This window comes from Rissa tridactyla, chromosome 4 (genome assembly GCF_028500815.1).
Source record: "Rissa tridactyla isolate bRisTri1 chromosome 4, bRisTri1.patW.cur.20221130, whole genome shotgun sequence".
In the NCBI taxonomy this organism is placed as follows: domain Eukaryota; kingdom Metazoa; phylum Chordata; class Aves; order Charadriiformes; family Laridae; genus Rissa; species Rissa tridactyla.
Window position 1 is genome coordinate 1,973,993 of NC_071469.1, and position 21,706 is coordinate 1,995,698.

Sequence of the window (21,706 nt, forward strand, 5' to 3'; positions counted from 1 at the left end):
ACTCTCTTCTCCGCAAAGGACCGAGATCGCTCGAGCTGAGTCTCCTGGAGTTTCCACCTTCGGCTGCTGCCCAAAGGCAGGCGTAGAAGCGTCCCCAAGGACACGGATGGTCCCCAAAGCATTTTTCCCCACTCCAAAGGGCTGAGACCCAGAACAGACAGAGCTCGCGAGGTGACGATCGGCCCCGGTGGCAGCTAAACTGTCCCCCGGAGCCTTCCAGAGAGCCGCAGTGATGCCCCGACACCGTATTCCTCGTCCCTCTGCACCGAGAGAGCCCGGAGCAGGTTCTTCTTTCTTTCCCACTCTCAAACTCACGCACAACCCTTTAGGACGTGACCTCAGGCCAATCACAACCGTCATTCTCCAGGTCAGACTCGGGAACAGCCACATACACCAGTCATGCTTCTACAGCCAGCTTTATACACGGTGCCATACAATATACAGAAACCTTTATATACATATATCTTTATATAATATGCTATATTAATCTGTATCTTTTCTTTACAGCAATATTAGTTTGGATCTTTCATACATAGGTACAAAAAGGTCACATGAGAATGGCACGTGAGGAGTGCTTTAGTTTCCTTGTAGTCTTCATGCTGGGGCAGCTCGGAGCAGGGATTCAGAGGGCAGCATTCCCGGGATGGGCAGTGACCTCTTGGAGGAGCACGGGGGACACAGGATCCTGTGCTGTGCCCACCCCCACCCCCCCCCCAACCCCCTCCAATTGCATATGCAACTGCTCTGGGCCCCGCAAGAGGCAGCCGGAGCAGCTGGGAGCTCCCTCGAAGGACTGGTTTCTCCCCTAAACGCAAAAGGCTTCAGCTGTAAGGAGGCAACTGGGGGCAAAGAATTTAATTCAGAGCTACCCTACCCTGAGCTGCCCCAGCACGGGAGGGGACAGAGGTGACACAAGCAGGCAGAAGGGCTTTTCCATAGAGGCATCGGTGTCCGCTGTCAAGAGGAAGGGGGGGACAAGGGGGTTACCGTATGCCATCGCTGCGTGGAGTCCCCCCCCACCCCCTCACCTCCCCCCAGACGGCTCCTGTCGCCCAGAGACCATCGGCTGGGCTCCGTCCAACGCAGCCGCCACTAAAAACCACTGAAAGAAACGGTTTCCTGCCAGTTCCTCTGGTTTTGCCGGCTCCGCTCCCCCACAAGGGAGGACAGGCCAGAGCGGCGGCTGTCACGGCAGGACACCGGAGCAGAGAACGGAGCCAAAGGAAAAGGGTCCTACAGGGCAGAGAGCTCCTCTCCTCTTGCCCCATGCACACGGGCAGGGAGGCGCAACCCACCACCAATAATCCCTGTGTTGACATCAGTAATTAAGTTTATCACTAATACAGGAGCTTGAGACTGACTATTCCCCGGCCGTCACCCCTTCAGTCAGCTGCAGCTTTTGTGGAAGGGAAGCTGGGAAGCTGTAGCCTCAGATGATGCCACTCGGCCCCCGGTGGCCACCAGCAAGCGCTGTGGCCATACCGATAGAGGAGTTTAGACCCAAAAAGGTGTGGGGCAGCGGTCTAGCAAACACACAGAGCCGTGATCGAGCACGACATCCCCAAAGTAGTGCATCACGACAGGACAGACCGTCCGGGCACGTGTCACCGAGCCAGAGTGACACACACGCTCCCTCGTCCTGGTACTGCCACCAAGGGCCTCCCACTCTGAGCCATCAGAACTGCACGAAGCCCGCGATGGAAAGCGGGGCAGCGGAATCCCAATTGAAAAAAAAAACCAAAAATAAAAACCCAAAATGAAGGCTTGTTCCTGTGCTGCTCTGCGTTTAACGGTTTTGCAGAAAGAAATGAGTAGCCGGAGAGAGATGCCCTCATGGTACAGCTACTGCTGGGCGGGTAGAAAACGTCAGGAAATGCAAAAATAAGAGCATGGGATGAGATGGCGAGGTCAGAGATCTCAAACACAGCAATGAAAGCAGCAAAAATGCCCAACTCTAAAAGAAAAAAAAAAAAAAAAAAGAAAAAAAAAAAAAAGAAGAGAGCCTACCTTTGGAAGATGGCTGTTCCAGAGCCAGCGAGAGAAACGTCAGTAAATCAAAACGGCAGCGGATAGCTCAGAATATAAGTCCCTTTCAACATCAAGTTCTTGCAAAACCAGAGTCAAATCTTGACGAGTAGAAAGAGTTTTACTCGTGAACAGACCTGAGGGAGGTTTTGCTCGTGAACAGACCTGTTAAACACTGCCTGAGGCCGCGCACACCACAGCTAAGGACAGAAAACGCTCGTTTCGCACGAGATGAGGTTCCAGACGGGCAGAGCAGGGTAACGGCGGCACGGGCTCGGGGACAGAGCCTGCCTCGGGTCAGGCTTTGCTCTTGGCACTCGGATGCGACCGGAGGCGGTGGGGAACCGTGGCAAGTCCTAGCTGAGGCAGAAAGCGAGGGCAACTCCGCCCCAGGCCTCGGCCGCACGGCATTCCCGGCCACACACCCAGGGAAGAGACAGCGTGCCGAAGGGGGAAAGGGAGCCGGCGGGAGCCTGGTCCCCAAGCAGGAGGCTCGGACCTCAACCCAAAGGAAAACACAAAGGCACAACAGGTATGAACTGAAGAAAGTAAGCAAAAAAAAAAAAAAAAAAAAAAAAAAAAGAAAACAAGGGTACATGCCCTTTAAGCAGACAAAGTTTTGGCTAACAACATCCTCCGGCACAGAGAGGAACATCTCTCTGATGAAGAAAGGCTGAGGGATTTGGGTCTCTTCAGTCTGGAAAAAAGACGGCTGAGGGGGGACCTTATCAAGGCTTGTAAATACTGAAAGGGGGGGTGTCAGGAGGATGGGGCCAGGCTCTTCTCAGTGGTGCCCAGGGACAGGACAAGGGGGAACGGGCACAAACTTGACCATGGGAAGTTCCGTCTCAACACGAGGAGGAACTTCTTTGCTGTGAGGGTGGCAGAGCCCTGGCACAGGCTGCCCAGAGAGGTGGGGGAGTCTCCGTCTCTGGAGACATTCAAACCCGCCTGGACGCGTTCCTGTGCCACCTGCTCTGGGTGACCCTGCTCTGGCAGGGGGCTGGAGGGGACGATCTCCAGAGGGCCCTGCCGACCCCTGCCAGTCTGGGATTGTGGGAGGTGCCGGGCGCAGATACAGCCAGGAGATGGGGAAGAAGGAAACGCAGAAGTTTGGCACTTTGCAGTGTTCCTGCCATCCACAGAAGCCAAAAGCCTCGCTGCCCTCCGCACAACGGGTTATTGTAATCAAGGATCTCCTTCTCAAAATATTTCTCCACTCTAACGACAAAGAGTTTACAAATTAATAGGGTTTAGGTTTCAGACTCTGGCCGCCACAGATCTATCACCCGCCCATCTTGGCAGTGAGGGCCCTGGCTCTCAGAGCTGGAATCTAAAACTCTGAAGCAAACAAACCACAGCCCCCCCTCCCCGGCTTGTCCCTGCCCTCCAACCTGCCCCATCTCGCTGCGAGGGGCAGCAGCTCCTCCCTCAAAGGGAACAGCGCAGGCACACATCCTGCTCCGGAGGTGGCAAAGAGGAAAAAAAGAAAATAAAACCCAATAAATATTGGTACAATCTACATCCCATACCTCTCAGACTTGACCCATAACACCAGTACGACCATCTGACTGGAGTGCAAGGAAGTCCCAGACCAAGTCCCACCTCTCAGCTGCAATTTTTCCTTCTCTGGTGCTTACGGCAGCTGCCAAGAAGGGGCAAACGTTTGCCTCCAGCAGGATACACTCTGCCTGCGGCACGGAGCATCGCCTCCTCCACGCAGGAACGCCATGAGAGGGAGCTTTGGCACAAGAGATGCAGCTCTTCCCAAAATCCTGCACAAGCCCGGAGGAGAACGTGCAACAAGGCTGATTCAGCCAGCGCTCCCGAGCCCAGTGTTCCTTCATTCCGAGCACCAGAGTGGTCCCTGCAAAACCGCTGCTGCATTTCCAACCCTCCCTTTCCTCCGGCAGGCTGAAGAGGCACCAGATACACCTCAAGCAGGGAAGAAGCCGATATTTCACAGCTAAGAAACAACCACCATCCGCGTTAAATACATCTTGGTTTTAACACTGAGCTTTCGGGTTCCGTGCATTAACTATTTGACCCGTTTCCCTTTTATTTCCCTGTACTTCTAACTCGTTACTTCTGCTGCTACAGAAAGCTAACGAGGGAGCACTTAGCCGACAAATACCTCCTCATCCCATGCTTTTCCGACTAGAGAGAGGAACGCAGAGGTTGCCTACACGCTTCCTGAAGCGCGGGGAAGCTCTGCGAGGGGCTGTTGGCGGCAGCATCGCCCTTAAAGAACAGCTCTCAGCAAAACTCCAGCTTTAGGGAGAGGAATTTAAACAGAAGGGACGGCAAACGAGTGACAGCACGGAAGGATTGTCAGCAGAAGCCGTCTCAGACTTCAGTTGTCTGGGCGAAAAGGAAGGAATATAATGCTACAGATCGGAGGAAAGCTAAAGGAGCTTTTAAGCTTTGGGTATTACATATCCCTGTTTTGCTACGAGAAAGATTTAACAGTATCCTACGGAAGGGGCAAGTATCAGGGTGCCAATACAATGGCAAACGACAAACCATGGATATTTTGGGCTAGGAAAAACTGACGCTCCTTCTCCCAGTCTTCCCTCTAGGGATATAGCCACAAAAGACAAACTCTAAACACACCAACGCATGCATTTCAGCAACCACTAACGCCAACTAATCACCATTGCAAGGGATAATTCTGCTTATACGTGCCCCAGGTTGTAAATTAAACTGGGTATCTGTGCGGGCAATTCAATGAAAATATTGGTCTTTGCCTGCAGGCAGATAAAAAAGCTGAAAAAACCCCATCTGAGCGCATAAAGAATGTATTAGAAGAGGCCATTTTACAAACCAACAGGATGCTCTCGAACGCGTACAGATCTCATGGCCCCGTCTAAAAGCAGGATACAGGAAGGATTAAAATGAATGTAAAAGTGGGAAGGAACCAGAAACATGGAAAAGCTTTATAGAGAGAGCAGGGGCCCACGTTAATCTCGAGCAGCGAAAAATCAGAGACACCTGGTAAAGAAACAAAACCACTTAATATCTTAAGGGAAGGCTTCAAAATCCCTCTTAATTAGGGCGGGATTACAAACAGTGAAACTGAGCAGAGGGGAACCTTATTAGGAGATGATATTTGAAGAAGTAATGCCATATTCATGCCGTTCGCTGTGCTTGACAGAGATCAGCTCCGCTCGGTTTCTTTTGATGGAGACAGGACACAGCAACAAGTCAGGTCCCGCAGCAGAAGCAGCTCCAAGGAGCTCACGGGATCCCGTATCCCCACGCTTGGTGCTTTTCCTCCTCCTTACGCGCCCTCGTTCACCAACGCCAACCTACTTCCCACCTAAATCCTGTTCGGGACCTTCAGCTTTCATCACAGTCTAAGCAACTCTGTCCTAAAAAGCACAGAAATGGGAGTCACTGGATTTGGATGTCCACGCTTACAACCAGCTTTGCCATCTCAGTCCTCTGTAGAGAGCAAAATATCTCATAGAACTTCTGTTTGCTTTGAAAAAAGTTCTTAAGAAGTTGTAGAAGTTTGGAATGGACGCTGAAAATGCTGACCACAGACCAGGTAAGCAAAAATTAGAGACAGGTGGAGAACCTCTCAGTGTTGACAGTGCTTTGATCTTTCTAGATAGCATCATCTGCCACGGAAGACAGCAGCTCTCCCAAGTCAATCAAGACAGGAATCCCACATTCAACTGTTCTGGGTCATCAGGAGATCACGGGGAATGGCTTTTCCGTGCTTAAGTGGTGCTATCATGGATGTGGACTAAGACACCATCACCCTGAGAGCAACCGAGAAGAAAGATGAGGTGGCTCCTGGTTAGGTGACAGGAACAGGGAGCAAAGAGCAAAGGTTAGAGAGGGGCAGTTTTAGGAGACAATGCGTGTTCCAAATGGAAGAGCAGGTCCCCAGAGAAGGAGAGGGGATAAAGGGAAATATCAGAGAAGGGTTTTCTTTCTGTTCAGCACTTGTACGTACTCAGCACAGCAGGATCCCGTCTGTGTTCTTGGCACTGCTACAGTTAAAGCACAATAAAACCAACTACTATTGATGCAGAAGAGCCTCCAAAACCCCAGCCAGCCACCACTGCATGCTAAGGGCTTGACAATCAAAACTCTCCAGGATATTATCAATGGGATTGTTTTACTCCACTTTGGATACACCCAAAAGGGCTGGAGTGCAGTTTATAGGCGCGAAAAAATGGCCAGCAGCACCAAACCCTTCCCAGAGCAGGGTCAGAGGCGGCTCCCAACTAAGCTGTTGGATGGAGTTCAAGACTCATCTAGTTAAGGGTTGCCCCTGAACGCTTCAAAATTACATTCCACTACAGTCTGTTGGGAATATCACCAACAATCCCGCAACAGCGAGTGCCAGTTACAGAGCCAGCCGGAATCTGCCGCACCAGGGGATCGTGGAAAGGGCAGAGAAGCCCGCCAGGCTCTTTGGCAACACAGCGCTGGTGCAGAGGGTTTCACTTACTGCGCTTTAATTTTTCAGGTGCACAAAAGCCACTCTCTGCTCTCCAGGAACCTTACCACAAGGATCTTTGAGGGGATTTTAAGGATGTGCCACTGAACTGGGTGGCAGTGCTGGGTGCTGGGGCCCAGGGTGTCAGGCGCTACGAACTGCCCTTCCAGCGCTGCCTCCACGTGGGGTGGAACATCCCATCGAAATACCAAGGGAGCATATACAGATTAGAAGGCACAAAGCTTAAGAGAAGGAAGGAAAAGCCAAGAGATTAAGAAATCTGAAGACGCTTCATGTTTCCAGACGGCTGCGCAGCAGCGTGGAGCGAGGGCAGAGAAAGCAGGCGAGGGTGTGAAGTACAAATGAAGGAGGTAGCTACAGGCTCAGCATTTATTTTAACTTTCCGGATACGCTCTTCCAGGATGAAATAGGAAATCAGCCTCTCCAAATACTCTTATAGCAAAGGAGCGATGAGAATCAAGACACAGAGAAACATTTAAAGCAGAAATAATGCAAAGAGCGTGGATTTACTTTGTGAGGAACTGGGAACAGATCTGCTTGTCGCGAGAGAAGAAGGGAAAACAGGAATTACCCATAATGTGGTACAAGAACCTTAACTAAAAGGGCTGTTTTGCACCTTTCCTGCCTTGATCCATGGCAAGCCCAGGTCACAAGCATTAGGTATTTTTCCGGGCTTTTCAGAAGAAGCCTAATAATCACAGAGCACAAAGCAAAAAAAAAAAAAAAAAAAGAATGCAGCATGCCAGGCTGTTCCCTGCTACAGCCGGCCAGGGCAAGGTAACCCCGTTCCGCTGGGACACAGTTCCAATGGCACAGAGGAGGAAACAGTCACACACAGCGATTGCATCCTCCAGGACAGGGCAGAGGTTTTCCCAGGTTAGAAGAGACTTTTTAGTGCAATATTGCGACCCATTAAAGAGCATCAGGTCACTACTGAAACTTTTTTTTTTTCTTAAGAGGGAGATAATCCACCTTCCTTCACCTTGAATCGTCTCCCTGCCATCCTCCAGTAGGACACCAGTAGTTCCACCTAGTCTCAAAGACCGCCATCTCCTAATACCTCACTGCCAGGGACAGAGATGACTCTTTCGTTAATGTTTGTAAAGTGCTTCGCAGATATAAAGCTCTGCCTAAGTGCTAAGTGTTATTTACTACCCAGCTTCTGCCGACGATTAAGGGCAGAAATGAACTCCTTTTCCCCACTCTATCAAACGCCTGTCAGCAGTCTGCATCAGGAGGTGAGCTAGCCTGCTAGCCTCGGCCTCCCGACGCTCGGCTCCCCTTTTCCCCCTCAAAACCACCCAGTTTATTGTGCGTGTTCCTGGACACCACCTTTTTAGTGGGTTTTTGGGGCGTGTGAAGCAATTCAGCCTTACCCTGCGGTGTGCAATAGCAGATGACCTGATGGCGCTGGCACAGCTGTTCTACGTGAGCTCCTGAACCACACAAGCTCTCAGCAAGGGGGACAACGCTGCTCTTTCATCAAGGGACTACAAAGAAAAATTAACTTCTTGTTGCTCAAAATGAAAGCGTTTCTCCTTTACAAATTACTTTGAGTTCAGAGGGGCTTCTACCCTCCAATTCAAGACAGTGTAGAAAAGGTCACCTTTGGAACCTAAACCGCAGGGACAGTATTTTACTGCCCATTTAACAAAGTTCCTGCCCCTCTGAAGGCACCGTAATTTGTAAGGAGCAGGGGACACAGTATCCCACACCAAACTGTTGAGCGGGAGATGGGCACTTGGACACAAAGCCCAGTTCACTTCTGAGCACCTGAAGTTCTTTACACCAACGCACACCGGCTATAAACGTGCTCCCGTTCCGACTCGATGGCATTTGATGCCACTCCTCCATGTGACACCCAGGACAGAGAGCCCTGACCCAGGCCTGGGGCTCCCGGAGGCTGGGCAATGAACACAGCTGGAGGCCAGGGACAACGGGAGCCCAGGGATTTGTCACGAGCTAAGCTCCATCCTCCCGCGATGGGAATATCGCGGCTAAGGAGGGGAAAGGAGGGCAATAACATCTCTGCGAGTTATAAGGAAGTTAAAAGAGGAATTTCTTTCCCAGTGAGGGAGGACAGAGCTCCAGTGAGACTGATCGGTAACTCTGCCAAGCTTTGATATGAAGGCGTTTTGTCAATTAAAGGCCTTCTACAGGTCACGGTATGTTTAACTTTCTAGAGAGGGAGTTTCTCTCCTGTTCCCCATCACTGGAAAGCGCCTGCCCCGAGAGGTCTAGCAGGCTCCTCCGGGCACCGAGGCTCTGCACAGCAGCGCTCAGAGTTTTCCTAGAGACTTGGTCAAGCTTTGCAAGGCGGCGTTGTGCAACTGAGAGGCGGATGAGGGATGCACGCAGCTTCCCCCAGACTCCGATCCACTTTAAAAGCAGGGGAACTTGCAATCATACCCGCCCATCCTCTCCTCCCCTCGGTCCCCAGAGGGAAGAGCACAGGAAGGAGAGAATGAACATGCTTTTCGCTTAGGGAAAGCCTCCCCGTTTGCTTAATAAATACCTTCCAAAAAGCTTAGCAGCTCTGTAAACATACAAGAGATTTCAATACTTAGTAAAAGTTCATCTTTTCCCTGAACTCTCAATGGCAGAGGCTGGCACTGATCTGCGATTATGGGTGGTGTGAGGACCCAGCGGAGACCAGGAGACGCTCCCAGGCTCCGCAGGGGCCTGGCAAATAATGCCGTGTGTCGAAAAGCCCGTTAAATTTTTAAGTTGATCCATCCATGCAGCTCTGAGATGAGAATCCTGTTAGTCCTGCAGGAACGTCGCCAGCTCAGAGTGGTCCAGGGAATTGAGGAGCGATGACGGTGACATCCAGGAGAACTCTTTCTGGCAATGGAAGGACGTGGCAGAGGGCTTTGGCTCTTCGGAACAGTGTCCTTCCCTCTCAGAAGCAGCCCGGTGGTCACTGAAGTACCCAGGGGAGAGAAAAGACAGTGCCAGCCCCATTCTGGCTGTGCCTGGCCAGGGGAGGGGAGACTGCATTTGGGGAGAATACAGCCCCAATGGCTTTAAAACAGGAGAGAGTGTCCTACAAAAAGCAATCCCTGTGGAAGTGTGACGAATTGGATCTTGGGCCAGATCCGACATGGTAGTGCAATAGGGCCCAAAGTCTCAATCCGTTCATTTCCAAAACCACTGACACGGTACCAAGGGGGCGAGACGTGGCCTGGCCCCCTCTATCCGATCCTCGAGCTTCAGAGAACCCACCCCTTCACCCCAGGGGATTCCCTGAAGCAGGGTATCTCACTCCCAAACTCAGCAGGTGCCCTGGGGCAAGGAATCTGCCTCCAAAATGAAATGAGACAGGCTGAGGTAGGGAACTTGCATCTACCTTTAGCGACTCTGACCCCTCTTAGCGTAGCAGCCCTTGTGAGGCAACGCTGCTTCCCCCAGCTGCAAGCATAGGACTCCAGCACAATCCATCCTCCAGCGTGCCACCACTGTGTCACCTCAGAAGGAATGTTTCCAGCTGTCTCCTCTGACCCAAACTGCCCGGATGACCACCTCCCTCCATGTATTATCCCAGCATTCAGCCTACGGGATCAGCTCTCAGAGCCGCATCCCTTTATCCTACACTAGAGGGCCGAAATCATGAGGTCGTCCTGCTTGGCAGGGCTGGTTACGTGCCCAGAGGGGGTGGAAGTCCGGATTTTGTCAGTGGCCAAGCACTCCTGGCTGCTCACGCCTGTGGGAGTGATGTCCATGAGTTCTCCAGATGAACTAAGGGGGAAAGAGGGTGAGACTGAGATGCCCGACGAAGGATCTGTTGAGCCTGCAAACAACCTTGGGGGCTTTGGGACTAGGTTGGGTTCGTATTGTGCCCTCAACAGGATCTCCTGATCGCTGACCGACTTGGGCATCTCCGCAAAGTCACTGGAGCTGTCTGACACCATCATGCAGTAGATGTCCTGGAAGGAGCTGCTTTTGCTATCCAAATTAAAGAGGCTGTCTATGAACTCAGCAAATTCCAGCACTTGGGGACTGGGAACATCAGTGAGGCGGCCGTTCTGGAGGGACAACTCCTCGCGAGGGGCTAAGGAAACGCGGTCCCCCTCGCTGCTGGCCCCCTCCTCGCTGCAGCGTCGCTGGGGGGTAGTGCCACCACTGTTGAGGACGTTGTCGGGGGCCTGAGTCTCCTGGGAGTGCTTGGAGAGGCTATCAGCAGCCAGCAGCTCTGTCCGCGAGCTGAGGGAGGGGTTTTCCTCAGGGATAACAGGGTCTATGTAAAAGCAGTGCGTCTCGTCCTTCTCCATGACAGCATGGAGGCTGGGGGAGCCCCGGATGCTCCGAAAACCAGAGGAGCGTCTTGAATCAAAGCTGTAGATGGATTCATTGTCCGAGAGGCTCTCCATGGTTGCCAGAGGGGCACGACGGTCCTGCAGCTCCACAGACAGACGTTCCTTTGTATCCAGGAGAAGCAGCTCCACGGGGTCTTTCTGCACAGGAGAAAGTGGCTTGGTCTCATAAAACCCCTCCAAGCTAATTTCAGAATGGGACTTGCTCCTGCAATGAGAAACAGACAGCGTGAGGCTGCATCACTCCGCAGAACCTCAGGCTGCCAGAACAGCCAGAGGAACCATGTCTTGGGCACAGAGCTCCTCATAACACACCAAGGGCACACGCCGTTACTCTAACCAGAGCCATCCACAATGGCAGAAAACCTCTTATCTCTCCGTCCTCCCAACTGAAAGTATTAAGCACCGTTTCCTCCCTCTGCAAACTCAGGTTCTTGCCCTTCTGCCTTTTCTCCTGCCTCAATGTCTTCTCTCTCCAGCACCATTTTCACCTAAGACCACGGTTCTGCTCCCAGTGAAACCTGCAGTGTTTCTAACCATGGTGCAGTCTCCGTATGTGCAGAAAACCCCCTCTCTCACCTAACACCTCTGTATAAGAGAATCGAGGCAAGACAGACTGAAGGACTTTGCCTGCAGTCAACCTACTACTTTCTCTTCCTTCTCACACTCTGGAACCACTCCAGTCTCATGCCTTCCCCACCTTCTCCATGCTGGCAGTCCCTATTTTACTACCACAGAAGGCTGTTAGAGCATTGCCCATGACCAATTCGGCTACCACCTCAGGTAGCAGACTCTCAAATAGGTTAAAAAGGCAAGTTACTCGACACAAGCAAAGAGCTTTAGAAAGACTCCAGTCACACTAAGCCTTTAAAGGATCGGGCAGACTCCTCCAGAGAGACACCATGACAAAGACACAGGGGAAGGGCTCCCCACACCAGGCACATACAAAACCTGGGATTAGCTGCAGCCAAAGCAACAGCCCTAAAGACAAGAACTTAAGGAAATACCTGGGAAAAGAGCCCGAGCTTGGGAGGGGACTGCTGCACCTGCCAAAATGACGTGATGTATAGGGAAAGGCTTGTAAGGCCAATATTTGATCCCCTTTGTGACTTCAACAGAGTAATAGTGATCTGAAAACAGGTTTCAAGAACCCCAGCAACCTGGCTCTAACCTTCAATTAAACACAACCAACCTACCACTGTTGCCACTCTAGCATCTCCATCCTCTCCCCCGTTCCTTTCCCTTTCATATCTTGGAATTTCCCCTCTGCTTTCACTCACCTCAGAGGGAAGCAGCTCCTTGGGTCTGCTCTGGCCATGGCACAGAACCCACAGCTCCTCTCCCTGCTGCTTGACCTCCTTCATCTTCTCAGGCTTACCGTAGCTTTCACAAACATGGGCCGATCTCCGTTCCTGCTGTTTCATCACAGCTGCCGTTCTGTTTCTAAGCTCTCCTTCATTGTCTCTAACCATTCACTTTCTCTGTGACAAGAACTTTGCCCTTTTCATATTATTTGGGGTCTTATCTTTCTTCTGAATTTAAATCTCACTTGTGTTATCTCAAGGATACTCAGCCCTCCATCACTCAGCACAGACCATCTCACACTGCCTCTTCCCACACACACAGACCTTCTTGATGGGTCTCTCTACCTGAAACCTCCATAGAAGTGCTTCCCTTGCAAAGAAACAATCCTCTCCCACCCACAATGCTGCCTTCTGTTCCCACTCAACTCCCATTTGCTGCCTCTGACTACAAGCCATCTTCCTTCTCTCGTCTTTGTTTTGTCTGCAACTTTGCCCTACGAAATGCAATTCTGTGATGCAAGTCATGTGTCCCAACTTTGAAGTTAATCTTTGCCTACGATTTTTATATTTATTTTCTTTGCTTCTAGCACGTCTGTGGTCCTGCAACACCTCAAATGTTACCTGAAAATCTGCAAGGTGTCTTTCTGCCCTGGGCTCCTGGAGGAAAGCTGTTTATGTACACCACAAAGAACGAGCTCTTCTCCAAACCACTCCTTTTGTATTACCTTCTTGATATTTCTCCAGCTTTTGGCCTTTGCCAGACTGATGTCAGTGCCCAGGGATAGTTCAGCTTTCAGGAAACCACCCCTTCGGCACTCGGAACGTGCCTTTTTCCCCTCACCTGCTTTCCACTGGACTGAGCCTCCTACTCTTGTCCCTCAGAAACAGGACACCAACTGCTCTCCCCCTCACCGGTATCCATGTTCCCAGATTGTCCTGTTTATAATATTGCACAAGTCACATCGTAAAGTGGCTTTAATGCACGTATTTTTGAAAGCTTATGGCTTTCACTGCTCCTCAGCTTTTGAGAATCACCCTACAGGTTATCTTGGGGCACATAAATCGCAAAAGAAAACAGAAATTTGGCTGCAAGACTGCAAGCGTTGCCTTTACAGTTTCAGGGAAAACCCCATTCGTCTGGGTAAGGAGAAAAGGGAGTTTCTTCTAAATGCTCAACTTCTAGGTTCTCCTGACCTTGCTGCACTCACAGATTCTCGAGCAACAGAAAGGATTTCCCTCCCCCCAAACATGACACAAGACACACTGAAGCTAAGTAAAAGCCCCCCAAAGGCAGCCCGTGGATCTGTCCTTTCCACAAACATTGATCGCGATGCCCCAAGAGAAAGAGGACACACAAAGCCAACAAATTCTTCAAAGAAATCAAAGATATATTTTTACTTGGTACTGCTGTTCCTTCTGTCCACCGTTATGGCTCCGGTTCCAATCTGCACTGAGGGTCCACTGGGTAAGGGCTGATTCTGGAAGATCAACTCTGGGGTGAGATCCACTTCTGTAGGACTCACCATCACTTTGGCTGCAGAAAGTAAAGCTGTTTTCCCCTTGTTGTAATTCTCCAAGACCTGTTCAAAGCAAGCAGAGGAACAGTAGTGCTTTACCGGAGGTAGGAGTTTTGCTCTTCTCAGCTCAGGACTTTCAAACGGCTGGATTTGCCTCTGTTTCTCACCAATGCCTTCTGCAAAGGCAAGGTCTTGAGATGAAGGATTATATCAATGAATTCCGACATACTCTATGCTGTCGGAATGCCCTGCTGGGAATCCAGTGCTGCGGACCTGGCAGAGGATGCTGCAGGAGCAGCCTTCAGACCAGCAGGGCAGAGAAGACTTGGCTAAATCTCCGCAGTGGAGCTGCACGGCTAGGAACTGGAGCTTAGTGGCAGAGACCCAGTCTACAACCATTAGTCATAAGCTCAATCACCCTTCAGACCAACAGAGCTGCAGCGTGGAGGACTTCTGTCACAGCCTGGATTTCACCTGAGCTGCAGTCTGTAACGGGCAGCTTCTGAAAGAAGGAACCAAACACCACCCAACCTCACGTTATTATGACATTAAGTTTGGAAAGAGGACCTAGTCTGGGACTCTGGGTATTGGGATGGAGATTTACATTCCATTTCCAGACCTCGTTACATTCAACTCACGCCTGGGCATGACTGGCCCAGAGCACAATCTTCTTTCCTCCTCCCCTCCAAAATAAATGGTCTTGTGTATTTAAACAACCAGCTCTCCTGGGCAAGGACTACTTATCCCGTGTACACAAAGGTCCGTGACAAGGCACCCGTTTAATTAGCACACTAATTGCCCCTCGATCCTGATTCTCTACGTTACCTTGTTGAGCCCTTCCATGACCACATATGGGAGGTGTTCGTGCAACATCGCCGGCGAGATGATCACTTCATTAAACGCCTTATTGTCACCCCAGATAGCAAAGTAAGTGGGATCCTCTTGCTCGCAGCAACTGGAAGAGGAGTTGGGATCCAAACAGAAGGGAAAAGAGGGAGCAGGAGATGAAAGAGCAGGCCAATATTTTGGCAGGCAAAAGAAACAGCAGGTTGCAGAGACGGAAAAAGCAACAGGAGGAAAAACAGAGGGAGGAGATATTAAAGTACACATGCTACTGCCATTGCTCCACAACTCTGCACTAGCCAACAGTGACACGACTGTTTTTCTACTCTGACAGCGCAGACACTATCCCTGTCATTAAGACAGCAAAAGAAAATAAATCACCTCCTTCATAGATGGCTTCCTGTCTTGAAGAGTCCTTTCCGAAAGGAAATTTTCACCCCCACCTGTTGACTCGGCAGCTCTGCGCGTACTCACCAGCACTGCTCGGCAGGATGGTTGTGCACCACGTGGATGATGCGGCCAGGCGGGTAGAGCGGCGTGCTGGCAGACAGGGCAATGGTCAGGTCGCTGGGATGGGTCCAGAGGCGATTACTCGTTACGGAATTTTCTTCCGTCTCTTCGGGGAGCTCTGACTTGGGTATGCACTTCGTAGCACCCACGATGATTCGCCACTGTTCAACATGAGGGGAAGGAGGGAGAATATTGAGAAGAGAAAGGCATCAGAGAAAAGCAGAGTCATCTCACAAACACTATTGGTAGGTTTAGACTCAATACCTAATATCGGGGGAAAAAAAACCCCAAACAACACAACAGGTCTTGTGCCCCGATTGCTTAAATAACAGACATAGAGAGAGATAACCTTGCCCAGAAAAGCTGCTGCTTCCTTTCCTGATTTTAACCTTGGAAGTGCCACCACCTCATCCTTCCTTTCTTTTGTTGGAGGATTTTGTAGAATTAGGGATCCAGAGCAAGCACCAATTCGTGCACCAACTCGTAACTGACTATCTTCCAGGATAAACAAGGGAGATGGAAACTGAATTTTTAATGTACCAAAATAAACAAAAGACTACACAACACAAACAGACAGAAATTTTGTTTAGGCCTTTCTTTATGCACTAAAAGAAGTCCTAAAAACCCAAAAATTCACCAAAAAACCCCGTAAGCTGAACCACAAAAACCATAGAATGCTAACAAGAAAAATAAGCGTAAGCTCAGTTTTCTCCCTCTACAGGTCATTTCTATATTTTCCCCCTAAAAATCTTAATGTCTTACATTTTTTCCATCTCCGTGTAACAGTAAAGAAGCCTGGGGAGGAACAACGCTCCACATTTCCCATCTCCAAAACATTAACAGACCGCTTACCCTAGAACAGCACCACCCAGCCAGCACGCAGCAGCGTTTATAAGCAGACAACTGTCGTGCTTCCGAGCCCGTTACCATTTGTTACTGGCCAAGAAAAGCTACAGTGGCAACACAGACTTCAAACCTGGCTCAGACGCGATTTCCTGCTCAGTTATTTTAGACCCGTGAGGGTGAGTTTACAGCACGTGAGCCGGAATCATCACACAGGCTGCAGAGTGCAGCCCTTCGCCCTGACCTCTCCAGCTGCCTTCCAGCTCTCGCCATCATGGAATCACAGAATTGGGGAGGTTCAAGGGACCTTTCAGATCATCGAGTCCAACCATCAACCCGACACTGACAAAACCATCACTAAACCATATCTCTAAGCACCACGTCTACCTGTCTTTTAAATCCCTCCAGTGATGGCGATTCCACCGCTTCCCTGGGCAGCCCGTTCCAACGTTTGACAGCCCTTTCCGTGAAGAAATTTTTCCTCATATTCATCCTAAACCTCCCCTGGCAGAACTTGAGGCCATTTCCTCTTGTCTCATTGCTTGCTCCCTGGGAGAAGAGACCGATCCCACCTCTCTCCAACCTCCTTTCAGGGGGCTGTAGAGAGCGAGAAGGTCTCCCCTCAGCCTCCTCTTCTCCAGGCTGAACACCCCCAGCTCCCTCAGCCGCTCCTCGTAACACTTGTGCTCCAGAGCCCTCACCAGCTCCAGTGCCCTTCTCTGGACCCGCTCCAGCCCCTCAATGTCTTTCTTGTCGTGAGGGGCCCAAAACTGGACACAGCCCTCGAGGTGGGGCCTCACCAGTGCCCAGTACAGGGGGGACAATCGCTTCCCCAGTCCTGTTGGCCACACTATTCCTGATACAGGCCAGGATGCTGTTGGCCTTCTTGGCCACCTGGGCAAACTGCCAGCTCATATTCAGTCGGCAGTAACTCTGGTTACCTAAATAATAGTCACGATGGAGCTGAGGAGACCTGGAGGGCAGGAGATGTCTGCAGTGTTGCTATGTGACACTAAAAGTTATACCATCACTGCTCAGGTGCTGGTATATCACCTTTACTTCAGGTCTCTTAATCTTTACTCTTACCTTTGGTTTGTTACTTCGTTGAAGAACATCCAGAAGCTGCCGGCGAAATCCCTCCAGCTGAGAGAGACCGATTCTGGAAAAAGAGGAAAATGCATTTACAACAGCTGGGCAGGGAACAGGACAGCAGGGACACACAGCGCAGAAGAACAAGAAACTACAACAGATACTACAAGAACGCAACCCCACAATGCAGATCATTTCAGAGGAGGGTTGTGGCATCACCCCGGACCAGTAACCAGGGTTTAGAGGCCACAGGAAACCATCGTGACAATGAAAACGGATGAAGTATAATAGCAGAATCAGATCAGTGGACACAGATATGAGAGAGGTCAATGAACAGATAAGGAGGGAGATGATGCAATCACAGAAAGAAGTGAGCAAGAAACAAGTATAGGATGACACAGAACAGATAACATTAGAGAGGTGGCAGGGAGCTTTATGACACCACTAAACAGATTAGAGGACGGACAAGATTGTCAGACAGGTTACCAAAAGTCGTATTCAATGCCATTTAGTACTTTCCCTCCACTGAATTCTACATGCCTTACATTGCAGACAGAAATGTCAGCATTTATCTGAGGTCACCCAACAGGGCAGGAGCAGAAGTAAAACCCAGCTTGTCTGGCTCTTAGTCCAATGCCCTGTTCAGCAGAACACGTTCCCAGGAGACGATGAGAGGTGAGAAATGCCAAGCCACGAGAAATGAGGGAGCTGGTTCCGAGATGTGAGATGATATGGAAGAGGTACTCGGGGACAAACAGTACAAAATGAGATGACAGCACATCTAGTTCAGGGCAGAGCGTAAAGAGGTCCGAGATAACACAGGCAACCAGGAAAATGGGAGACGCGGCAGATACCACAATGAGTATATAATTATAAAGACAGGATATTCACCCTTTTCTTTCATACAGGCAGCTGAGAGACAGGGAGGGATATGCCTATAAAAAAAGGTGTGTGAAACACCAGCATAGGTGTTCAGGTAAAAGACACAGGGAACTAGAAAGACAAGTAAGAAGCACACAAGGGCAGGTAAATGGGGAAACTGGAGACAGAGATGATCTAGATGTTTCTGAGAGGAAACAGGTGACTTTGGGATAGAACAGCAGAAACTCATCAAGAAATTCAGACACTTCTCCACTTGCCTGGGCACTAGATCTTTGCCAAGCACGACTGCAGTCACAAACTCTTTTGAATACTCCATGGCATCCTCACTGGAAGAGAAACAGGACCAAGCAGAAGCAAACAGTGTTTCACTAGCAGCAAAACTGCATTTCATTCCCAGTTTGCCACTGGTGTCAGCGACGTTACCGAACAGTGAACCAGCATCACAAAAACCACAACCCAAGCTGCTCGAGGCTTTTGGGACTTACAACCTGTTAAAGAAAAAAGCCTGATATTCACAACCCATGCCCCAGGCAACATTATTGTGTAATGGTATAGCTCATACAAACAGAGCAGCTCCTTCCTCCTTACCTGCATACAGCTCTGAATATATTCGGAAAAGGAAGTTCTCTAACTCTCAGTGCCTCATAGATCTTTTCCTACATAGTTTGGGAATGGCCAGGACAGCAGAAAGGAAGGAGAAGATATTCCATGCTCCCGAGCCTACTCTAGAAAGACAGCGTAGAACTAAGAACTTTCCACAGCAACCTGAGCACCAAGATAAGAGGGAATTAAGGCTTCCAGTCCACAAGCTGGTTCTGGAACCAGGTAACTTCCTAGAGATCATCTTCTGAATCAGTCACCACAGACAGATGCCACACTGTCGACCTAGAGATGATCCTGGGTACAAATACAGCGCAACAAAAGCATGGCAGTCAGAGGGGCCTCCTTGAGCCGCGACAGTTGAGGTGACGCAGCACAGCACGGCCCGAGCTATCGCACCAACTCGGGAGTGGAAGCTCCGAGCAGAATGCTATGAAACTCTCATGAAACATTCTGCAGAGCAATTAATCTACAGCTGCAGAAGACCAGGGATTACTATCATAACAAGGCACGCTAACGTCCAGATTCATTAGCGGGATGGTTTAAAAGCCTCGTCTGCTCCTGGAACATGACACAGTAACCATCGCTAGAAGCTTCTGATAGTCCATGGCTGCTTTCAAGTGCCCCCATGGCATCTGTCATGACTAGAAAGACCTTATTTCACATCACAGCAAATCAAGCGTGATGTTTTTGTTTGGCTACCATGTAAATAACACGACCAGCAGGTCTGTTCCAATTTACAGTGGGAGGAGTTCAGACATGTGAGGCAGCTCCCCTCGATTCCCCCTACAGCCGAGGGAGAGAAACAGGCACCCAAGAAGCACGATCCCTCTGACCTATTTTAGGCACTCACTTTAGAACGCCAGAAGTCACACCCCAGAAATGCCAGTTTCATTGTCAGCTGCAAAAGGAGCCCAGACAACTAGATCAACGGATGCAGATACCTACATTTGGGCAACTATCTCCCTTATTGTACCTATACTCACAGCAGATGGGGAGAGGACACGCTGGCACCGTGCAGAGGATAAGGAAATTGCACTCTGTCCACTCAACTTCCATTCTCCACTAGTCAGGGTGAAATCAGAGCTACGGTCGCAGACAACTAAGTCATAAACCAGAATATTTGTGAGAGTGGCCACCTTAATACTAAACTATAACAGAGAGCAAAGGCTGCCAACAACCCTCAGCTCCTACAGTTGCCTCTCCATTTTCCTACATCCTTCTCAGGGCAGAAACTTGTCTTTTATGCTTCTTAGAATCGTAGAATCACAGGGTTCAAAGGGACGTCTGGAGATCATCTAGTCAAAGCCCCCTGCCAGAGCAGGGTCACCCAGAGCAGGTGGCACAGGAACGCCTCCAGGCGGGTTTGAATGTCTCCAGAGACGGAGACTCCCCCACCTCTCTGGGCAGCCTGTGCCAGGGCTCTGCCACCCTCACAGCAAAGAAGTTCCTCCTCGTGTCCAGATGGAACTTCCTATGGTCAAGTTTGTGCCCGTTACCCCTTGTCCTGTCCCTGGGCACCACTGAGAAGAGCCTCGCCCCATCCTCCTGACACCCCCCTTTCAGTATTTACAAGCCTTGATAAGGTCCCCCCTCAGTCGTCTTTTTTCCAGACTAAAAAGACCCAAATCCCTCAGCCTTTCTTCATCAGAGAGATGTTCCCGTCCCCTCAGCATCTTGGTAGCCCTTTGCTCTCCCCTCTCCAGCAGTTCCCTGTCCCTCTTGAACCAGGGAGCCCAGAGCTGGACACAGCGCTCCAGCTGTGCCCTCCCCAGGGCAGAGCAGAGGGGGAGGATGACCTCCCTCCACCTGCTGGCCACACTCTTCTTGATGCCCCCCAGGATGCCATCGGCCTTCTTGGCCACAAGGGCCCATTGCTGGCTCATTAGAGCATCACAACCAGGATCCGATCCAGCTACTACACCCACCCTCTCACGCATTCTCCTGCCCCAGCACCTACCTCAGCAGCCCACCTGGGGGAGAATAGGCAAAGCACTTCAGCGATGGGTACTGGGGACGCAGGAGGAAGGACAGGATGGCAGCTGTGCCAGCGCCGAGGGAATGACCAACCACAATCAGGCCGTAGTGTTTTGTTCCTCTCCCCTGAAAAGAAAAACCAAGAAATTGAGGTCAGACTGCAAGATAAGTCCATAACCCCCCAAATCTGTCCCTTTCCCCAGCTGTCTTTCCTACATATGAGCACTCCACACTCCAGTTAGTTAACCAGCTCCTCCACCAATGGAAGCCAGTGAGGGAACATTAGATTTTGAAATGGAAGCAGAGAAGGAAAAAGGAGAGAAAAAGGAAATATACACAAGCTCTTGGAGTTATTTAGGATTTGCTACGAGCCTTTTGCTCCTCCTCAAATCTGCCAGCCTTCTGATAACATCCGAGTCCAGGCTCACACACCTGAGGCCTCCTTGGTTCTAGAAATGACTTGCTTTCGTTCATTCCACCACTTGCGCAGGCTGAAAAACAGACATCCTAAGTTGCAGTTTGAACACTAATCTTCTAAGTCTAGACGCTCTCAACAGCTGGCAACTGCTCACGTAATTCAGAGACAAAACTATTCCTTAATGTTTTGTGCTGTTCCTGTTATTCAGAGGCTGGAGCGCTAGGCATGGTTCAGAACCCTAGAAGTTCACTAAGACAACGCTTGAAAAGCTTCAGTCTTGTTTTTCTGCAGCTCTGCCAATGCCCTGTGGGTTTTACTCAGGGAGACAGAATCCAGCATCCGACTCTCCACAGCCTCCCGTCACCACAGGGGTGGCTGTAGCTGGATTTCTGCGTAAGGTGAGAGAACATACACAGAACATAAGACCAGGCCACAAGAATGAAAGATCTACCCTTGTGTCATTTTCCTTCTCAAGATCACTTCTAAGTCACCATCGCGCCTGTTACAGTCAGTGAGGTGAATGCTGGGGGAGAATTAAAACTTTATACACCTCACTCGTTATACTTTTTCCCTAAACATCTGTTGCTGGCAACTGTCAGAGACAAGGTGCTGGGCGAGATGAACCTCTGGGAGGACATTTACGTTCTGGCCATACCACTTTTTCAGATAGTCTTCAAAGTTGAGCTGCAGACAGTACCTAGGTTTCTACACGCCTGCCAGCTGCTCCATCTCCTATACATCAAGCTCTCTCTCCAGCCTTGTGGGTCAGGTCCAGCTAGTTACGCTATTTTTCATCAATTAAGAAGGTGGACCCACCACGCATCAAGCCACCTTCAAACAGCACAATATGATACTCATTATCACGCACAGGAGACAGAAAGTATAGAGCTCCGAACGTCACCGTATCCTGA

The 21,706-nt window shown here is 50.3% G+C and overlaps 1 protein-coding gene across 17 annotated transcripts in view; it reads right to left on the reverse strand.

Annotated features, from left to right (window-relative positions):
* Positions 1–1,038: 1,038 nt before the first annotated feature.
* Positions 1,039–21,706, reverse strand: part of DAGLA (diacylglycerol lipase alpha) — a 76,108-nt gene continuing 55,440 nt past the window's right edge. For all 17 annotated transcript variants that reach the window (XM_054201542.1, XM_054201534.1, XM_054201531.1 and 14 more), the window contains 7 exons: positions 20,361–20,503; positions 18,058–18,126; positions 16,916–16,988; positions 14,951–15,147; positions 14,459–14,588; positions 13,515–13,696; positions 1,039–11,020 (listed from right to left, as the gene is read on the reverse strand). In XM_054201542.1, the coding sequence (XP_054057517.1) occupies positions 10,093–11,020; positions 13,515–13,696; positions 14,459–14,588; positions 14,951–15,147; positions 16,916–16,988; positions 18,058–18,126; positions 20,361–20,503 (1,722 nt within the window). In that variant the 3' untranslated portion in view covers positions 1,039–10,092. The remainder of the gene's footprint in view (positions 11,021–13,514; positions 13,697–14,458; positions 14,589–14,950; positions 15,148–16,915; positions 16,989–18,057; positions 18,127–20,360; positions 20,504–21,706) is intronic.